At 40.8% G+C, this 8,512-nt stretch overlaps 1 protein-coding gene across 1 annotated transcript; it reads left to right on the forward strand.

Moving 5' to 3' along the window:
* The first annotated feature begins 912 nt into the window (after positions 1-912).
* LOC115821829 (interferon-induced very large GTPase 1-like) lies at positions 913-7,881 on the forward strand. Its single transcript, XM_030785615.1, has 4 exons — positions 913-1,310; positions 1,693-1,767; positions 2,859-6,421; positions 6,920-7,881. Exons 1-4 carry the CDS (start codon positions 913-915, stop codon positions 7,879-7,881), a joined length of 4,998 nt encoding a protein of 1,665 aa, XP_030641475.1.
* The last annotated feature ends 631 nt before the right edge of the window (positions 7,882-8,512 follow it).

Consider the following 8,512-nt stretch of genomic DNA (forward strand, 5'->3'; position numbering starts at 1 on the left):
TTAATAAAGTTCAGTAAGAAAATATTAACAGAAGATTGTGACAAATAAGAGTTAAACATGACAGAATGGCCAAGGAAGGGCAGTTCAGGAATTAAAGCTTGCTCTGCAGAAACTGCATGTATAATAAATACGTAATAGTGTAGTTTCTGCCAATGTCTCTGTGTTAAGCTAAGCATCGTGCTAAGCATTATTCACTGAGCATAACTGAGCATTAATGTGGTCACCTGTGCTGTTGTTGGAACCATCTATACATGTGATCAAGATTGTTCACAAAACAACAACAACAACAATAACAACAACAAAGCTCTCCGCTCAACTGTGAGCCAAGGGTAACAAGATAGTACTGTTATAAAACTTAATTGTTATATTACATCATAAATTAGTAAAAACTGCTGGAAACATTTTATGTGACTACTGTTCAAATGATGGTAATGTATGAATTTGCTCACTAATACACACAGTCATGGGGCCTGTTTTTGAATACGATTAAAATAATGGCAACATTCAGAAGTATAAAGTGATGAATTGAGGGATGAAAAAGGATTGTTTCAAGCTGAAAGTAAATTAAATGAAAATAAAATTGTATAATATACTTACACCTTGTATTTGAAAGCATAAATTTAATTACAACTAAATTTCATTTCTATCAATTTATTTTTGTTCCTCCAGGAAATATGAAACACAGAAGAAAATCATTGTGGAAGACACATTGAAGACACTGTTCATTTTATTTCTTTTGAAATTCAGACCTTTAGACACATGTGGTACTGTATATTTGAGGTGAAACAATGTTAGGAAATTATGGAATAACACCTTGACAACATCTGCAGTTAGGAAATGAAGATAAACGTGTGACCAGTCAGACATCTTTGAGAAGATAAAAGAATACTTGAAAAGTGTTAGCAGGCCAGAATGGAGTTATTCAAAGAAAATATAGCGCGGGTTAAGGAAAATCTGATGGAGCTTGAGAATTTGTTTAAGGAGGGCAAAGATCGAAATGATGCTAAAGTAAAAGACATGGAAGACAAGATCTGCATTGCTTTCGATGTCCCGAGGGAAAGCTGGATGAACACCGGTCAAACTCTGAAGGATGTCATAGAAATCTTGCGTAAACAGCTGGACATTGTACAGAGTTCAACACTCTCATCCGAGATGATTTCAGATAAGGATGTTCTGAAGAATGCATCTGGGGGTCTGGCTTTGGAAGGGGTTTACAAAACCAGGAATCCTGAAGACTTCCTGGTGAAAAGAGATCAGCTCATTGAGATTCCAGATTCATTTTCACTTACCGGCCCAAAGCAAAATACCAGGTACGAGCAGAAAGAATTTTCATCCCACAAATCTGAAACAGTTTTCCACAAAGTCATGGAGAAACTAGGCTATAGCTTTAGCTGCTCATTGAACATTGGATTCAAAGGCTTCAGCTTTGGCTTTGGAGTGGAGAAAAGTCAATTTAGCGAGACAGAGGAAACAAGTTCAAATTCACGAGAAGAGTCCTTCATCCTCCACACAAAGTACAACTACATCCCCCTTGCATCTGGATTTTTTCAGCGAGATAAACTCAAGCTTTCCACTGGGGCTGTTAATGCCCTTAAAGAAATTGAGAAGGTCATTTTGCATTCGAATGACCGCAAAACACAAACCAACAAAGTGAGACGTTTTTATGAGAGATTTGGGTCCCATGTTAACCAGGGCCCTCTACACTTCGGTGGAGTTTTCTGGTGGAGAGCTTCTGCCTCAGGCTTCAGAAGTAAAGATCTGTCAGAGGTAAAAAAGTTGACTTCTGAATCTCTAAAAGTTTACTCTTGTGCTGGATTTGGATTTGGTGCGCTATCTATCTCAGGCAAAGCAACAAAATCCTCCACACAGCTGAGAGGATCTTTCACTGGGAAACACAGAGAGGACCTGATGAGTCAAGTGCAGCTGTCAGTCAGTAAAACTGGTGGTCCTGCTGAGATTGATGATCACTGGCTGTGGAAATCCCATCTTGTTGCTAATAACAGAACCTGGAGTGTTATTGACAGAGGAACAACCCTGATTCCTGTCTGGGAAATAGTGATGGCTTCTCACAGAGGTGATTTCAAAGACGTGTCCAATTTAGGCAGAATATTGATGGAAGCATACGCAGATATCACTAAAGAAACTGTGGAAGAGGTGTGGGGAGAGAACATTCTTTCTGAAGTGGAAAAAGCAAAAACTCTGATTCAGTCAGTAAAGGGGTGGAGTGCCTCTGACTGTGAATCCTACTTGACACAGTTGTTGGATTTCAAAACCAGGCTCTATGAGAAAACAGGATCCCACAAAACCTGGTTTCTGGAATGTCTCTCAAATGAGATACTTCACAAGTACCTGTTTGAAGTGGTTACAGTTAACAGCAGATCCCCAGCTGTAGACTTGAGAATTTTGATGCGCTCTCTGTTGGAACCTGATCTTTATGAACTGGGGAACTTCCCAAACAGAAAGACAATTGTGAATTGGGCCTACCACACTGAAGAAGACTTCCATGAACAAGTTTCGGTGTCTGGATTCTCAGACCTAGACAGAATCTTGCAGTGTGTCAAAAAGGAATTGGAGGACAGCAGACACGCCTTCAGTTCTTCTGAACAGGATCGCAGTGCAAAAAAAAAAGCTACAAACACTGTAACCCTCTCACTGAATTCATTTTGTAATTCCTTGGCAGAAAATAATCAAAAGGAAGCTGAACTGCTGATACTATCCATAATCACCGTCGTAGGATACCGCAGAGAATATAAGACATTTAATCATGTTCTGGATATGAATGAAATCATATTCTTACAGTCTGAACTGCAGAAAGCATTTAGCATATACTCCTCTCTAAAAGAACAGTGTTCCATTAGGGCTCAGGCCTACCTGTTGCAGACAGCTTTGACTGTTTCCACTGACAAAGACATCACGATTTCACCCAAAGAAAAGGGAGAAAGATTGCAGCTCATACAAACACAACTGAAGAACAAGCTTTCAACTCACATTGAATCAGTGATTGAGAAAAGCCATGATGATTGGGAGTCCCTGGAGAGGGCATTACATTCCATCATTACCGGCACCCAGATGAGTGATGGAAGTGCAACAGTCGAGGTGGCTGTCTCTCAGTTGGAAAATATACTAGTGAAGCAAGTGGCACCTTTAACTGAGGTTCAGACAACCGATGAGCAGAATACACCAGTGAATAACAAAAGTGAAAAAACTAGAAGCTTTATGGATTTGCTTCTGAAGTTGGGCCTCCAAGACTCCTACCCCAAAAAGATGATAAAATCTAATGTTCTTCTCATAGACAAATTATCTCTGAGTGTAAAAGAACCCAAAACAGAGAAAGACTTGAGCTCCCTTTATCTCTACAAACTCATGACATTGGACTACAGAGCCAGGTTTCTGTTTGTAAAACCTGAGGCAACTAACATGGATTTTGGGGAGGATGGTGCAAATGCTGAAGATGATGATGATGATGACTTCTTTGATTTTGTTGATAAATCAGACACGGTGGTGAGAGTCAAACAGGCACAAATTCACCCAATGGATGTGCACATGGCCATTTTCCACTGCTCCAATGATTTCTTGCGACAGTACATTTTTACGAAACTCTCTGCTTGTCAGTTTAGCCTACCCTTCTTGGTACCTAACCCCTGTACAGATGAAGTGGAATTCCCCCTCTGGGCACTCCGACACATCAGGAAATCATGGCATAGCAAAATACAAACTGCATCTAGCGGCTGTGGGAAATACTACAACAGACAAATGTTCAACACACCAGTGCCAGTTGTTTCCTTCATTAGATTGGGAGTTTCTGATTCCAACTCCAAGTCCCAGATATTGGATGGTGTCATTAGCGAACAGAAGCACAGTGTGTTCTTCCACCGTCATTGCAAAGGCAGCACTCCAGACAGCCTGCTCATGAATGGAGTTGTGGAGACTGCATGGTACTGTCCTGGAGGGAAGGAAGACGACGTATTTGATGACTGTGTGGCCTTTCTGAACCTTCATGGTGATGCAGCAGAACACCCAAAACAACTCGAGTTTCTTCAAGCAGTAAGTACGGTCAATGTGCTTCTACTTTCAGAGCACCCTCTGAGTGAAACCGCCAAAGAGGTCTCCCATAAACTGTCCAAGTCCTCTGTCCCCTTGATCTGCTTGTTCTCAGGTAAGGATAATATTCAGCCGTCAAAAAACCCCACAAAGGTGAGGCTAGCTGCAAAGAACAGGAATCAGGCTAAATTTACAGAGGAACTGATTTCAAGCATCAAACAGTGCATCAGTAAATATAAACAGACTGCAACAATTGAAAGGTGCTGTGAAGAGGCAAGGAAACTGCAGTTCATAGTCGACGAGGATAAGCCATCATGCAAGGATGGGTACGAAAAGGCCCAGACATTAATGTGCCTTCTGAAAGATGTGAAGGATGTATCCACCCTGAAGGAGAGGATTTTACCACTGCAAGGTAAACTGTGGCATGACTGGTGCAACAAGAACAAAGAGCAGTATCGACTGCAAGTCAGAGAAAAGGAAAGTATCGAACAGCAGCAGAGTAAAATCTCAGCTCAGATGACCAAGATCCGTAAGGAACAACTTCGTGAAGCCACTCCTCTCAATGACTTCATGAGATCATTCCTGGAATGCTTGACAACGCCTGCTCAGTTTGAAGGCACACGTCTGTACATGCTGCAGTGGCTTAGGATCCTCCTAGATGATCTCACCACTGATGAGCTTGTATTGCTTGAAGAGGACTATAACTCAACTTGGAGAAAAATGAAAAATGTATCCAAAGATAAAGAAAAAGCATCTCTTGTACAATCTCTGCAAACCAAGCTGGACAGAATAACAGACAAAATGGCCGCTACTACAGTTGGACTTCAGCATATTATGAGAGAGGTCAGTCAACTCTATGAGGCCATTCAGATGTGCACACAAGCCAAGAAAAATACTAAACAATATGCCACACTGCCAAAAATAGGGGTGACAATGCTGCTCTCTGGGTATCCACTAGAAATAATGGATGGGGATGCTGCCCATGTGCCTTTAACATGGATTAACGCTGTCCTGGATGAGCTCATCAAAACCCTTGGAGACAAAAAGGTGTTTGTTCTGTCCATTTTGGGGCTTCAAAGCTCTGGGAAATCCACACTGCTGAACACCATGTTCGGTCTTCAGTTTGCTGTGAGCGCTGGAAGATGTACACGCGGAGCCTTTATGCAGCTAGTAGAAGTGGACTCCAGCATTAGAAATGACCTCGGATATGACTTTGTCCTCATTGTGGACACAGAGGGACTCAGATCTCCAGAACTCAGTACAAAGATATCGCTGAGCCATGACAACGAGCTTGCCACTTTCATCATCGGACTTGGCGACGCAACAGTCATCAATATCATGGGGGAGAACCCTTCTGAGATGCACGACATTCTTCAGATTTGTGTGCAGGCCTTCTTGCGAATGAAACAAGTTAAAATCACACCTAGTTGCATTTTTGTGCACCAGAATGTTGTGGAAGGATCAGCTGGAGATAAAAACATTGAGGGGAGGAGACGTCTCCTGGAGAGACTGGATGACATGGCTCAACTGGCAGCAAAAGAGGAGAATGTTGATGGTGTCACTTGCTTCAGTGATGTCATACACTTTGACATTGAAACACAAGTTTTTTACTTCAAAAATCTTCTACAGGGAGACCCTCCCATGGCCCCACCTAATCCCTCATATAGCCAGAATGTTCAAGAACTGAAGATCAAGCTCCTAACAGCTGCATCATGGCAGGAGAAATGTAAATTTTCCTCACTGTCAGAATTCAAATATAGAGTTTCTGACCTTTGGACTGCACTACTGCAAGAGAACTTTGTGTTCAGCTTCAAAAACACAGTTGAAATGATGGTGTACAGCTCTTTGGAAAGTAAGTATGGAGATTGGTCATGGCACCTGAGGAAATTTTCCCTGAGCCTTCAGACAAAACTGGAGAATCAGATCGCTAGCAACTTAATTCAGAATGTGACTTTTGCAGATCTGATGAAAAAGTATGACAAAGTCTATGAACCTCTCAAGACTGAGATAGAGAAGTATTTCAAAGAAGACAAAAACAAAGAGACCCTCATAAAGTGGAAGACAAATATTGACAAGCGTTTTGAAAGCCTGAAGAGTGAGCTCATTGATGGGACTCTGAAAAAATGTAAGGAATTACTCACCTCCAAGCAAAACAGGTCAGAGCTGGACAAGAGGAAAACCCAATACACAAATGAGCTGACTCAGCAGAGCAAAAGTCTAGCATCTAAACTTAAAACACAGCAACTGACAGATAAGCAGGTGACGAAGAAGTTTGATGATCTCTGGAGTAACTGGACAGCTGAGGTGTTGAAATCACAACCCCCTGAGGAGCCACTGAATGTGAAAGCTGCAGTGGAATCAGTCCTCCTAAGCCAGTTCCGTAAACAACCAGGCATCCAAGACAAAATTAAAAAAGGATTGTTTAAGTTTGATCCAAAAAAACACATTCAGCAAAATGTCTTTCAAAGGACATTGGATTGGATGCGTGGCAGAGGACATGATGTAGAGGTTCTCAAAAATGATATTATTCATGCAGTCAACAAATACATCACTGCCAAAGAAAATGACAAGAAGGATTTTGATCAGAACTTCATTTATGAAATTTTATCAAATATTGAAAAGGACATTCTTGCATTTGAGGACAAACCAGATGCTCATAAATTCACCCAAGAATTTAGGGTGGACTTGTCGGTCTATCTTTGTCTCAAAAATGTTTCAAGATTTCAGAAGATGCATGAGGAATTCAAGACTGCAAATGATCCACTAACATATCTGCAAAGTCAAAGAGACAAATATTTCCAATCTTTCAAAAACTACTGCAAAGGAGCCAGCTCTGTGAAAATATTTGTTGATTTTCTGTGTGACCACATCACACCAGAGGTTCTGAAGGCAGCAAATGAGAAACTCAGTCAGCAGATAGCAGATGAGTTGAAGCTCAACAACCAAGCTCTCAGTGGCAACCGATCAAATCTTGAAAATCATATACTAAAACATCTGGCAACTCAGGAGGACTTCAGCATGTATGAGGAGTATATTGATTACCCAAAGAGATACTTTGAAAGATTTATCCAGGAAAAGGTAGATGAATTTTGTTGTGATACCAAAAAACTGGGCACAATCCATCAGGAGAGCCTGGAGACCATGAAAAATCAGTTATTAACAGCAAGCACAGATGTAACTACAGAAGTGGATGAAAAGGCAGGCAATGCAAGCATGTGGCTTGACTTGTTCTGTAGAAATGTGGGGCATCTCATTACAATAATGAGAAATGAATTGCATTGCATTGAAAATGAAGACATCAAAGACTGGCAGTTCTTTAAAGAAATGATGGCCAAATCCCTGGAAGAGATGGTTAAGGACGAAAAGATGGATGTGGAGGCATTGAGAGAGAAACCTACCAAAATTCTTTTTCAGCAGGTCGAGGGATGTTGGGCCCAGTGTCCTTTCTGCAAAGCCATCTGCACAAACACCATCCCCAACCATGATAAAAGACACAGCGTTAGGTTTCATCGCTGTGAGGCTCTGGCTGGCTACCATTATCATAACACAGACCATTTTTCTGTAGATTTTTGTACCACATCAGTTAACAGTGATGCAAAATTCTTTGCTCGTAAGAAGGATAAATGGATCCCCTTCAAGACATACAGGGATGCTGGAGACCCATACGATACATGGAGCATTACTGCAGATGGCAGTGAGCAGCGCTACTGGAAATGGTTCATCTGTAAGTTTCAGCCAGAATGGGAGCAAAAGTATGGATATAAATTCAAAGACCGTGGAAATATCCCGGATGAATGGAACAGTTTCACAAGAGAATCTGCTTTGGAAGAGTTGCAATAACAGTTTCATCGAGTATGGATGAGAACACATGCAGTTTGTTCATCCACCATCGTAAATTAGGTAACTGTGTCAAACTTCGGTCATTTCAAAGTGAGGATTCTTCAGTGCTTGAACTCTAATAATATATGATTACGTATACTATGAATAATGCTACGAGAGCGATATGCTACTATTGTCAGTAAAACTTCCAAATGCATTTCAACTGACTGAAAATTGTTTCTTCAGAGTTGTTGTTGATCAGTTCTTGTGTGTAAAATATCCTGTACTAATGCATATTCTTGAAATCAAATAATTAAGCTTGTTTCTGAACTCCATCCATTAATTTCAAGTTTTACTTATTCACCGATTTGTTTTAAAACCTTACTGATTTAGAGTCACTTGAAATTGTCACCATAGTGACTATCTGTATCCGCCCCTTATCTGAATGAAAGAATATTCTTTTCTTCAGATTTGACTTAAAGTCTTTAAGCTACATAATGCTCTTGTTTTTGGCTGGTTTTTCAACATTTCCCTCTTTAAGGTGTAGGGGCAGAAATTGTGCCACAGTCAGCGATACCCATTTTCATACTGTATCATGTACATAATCTTACTCTGTGTAGGCCAGCAGTTAACAAGAACCTTTTGTCTGTTA

Source organism: Chanos chanos, chromosome 9 (genome assembly GCF_902362185.1).
Source record: "Chanos chanos chromosome 9, fChaCha1.1, whole genome shotgun sequence".
NCBI classification, from domain to species: Eukaryota; Metazoa; Chordata; class Actinopteri; order Gonorynchiformes; family Chanidae; genus Chanos; species Chanos chanos.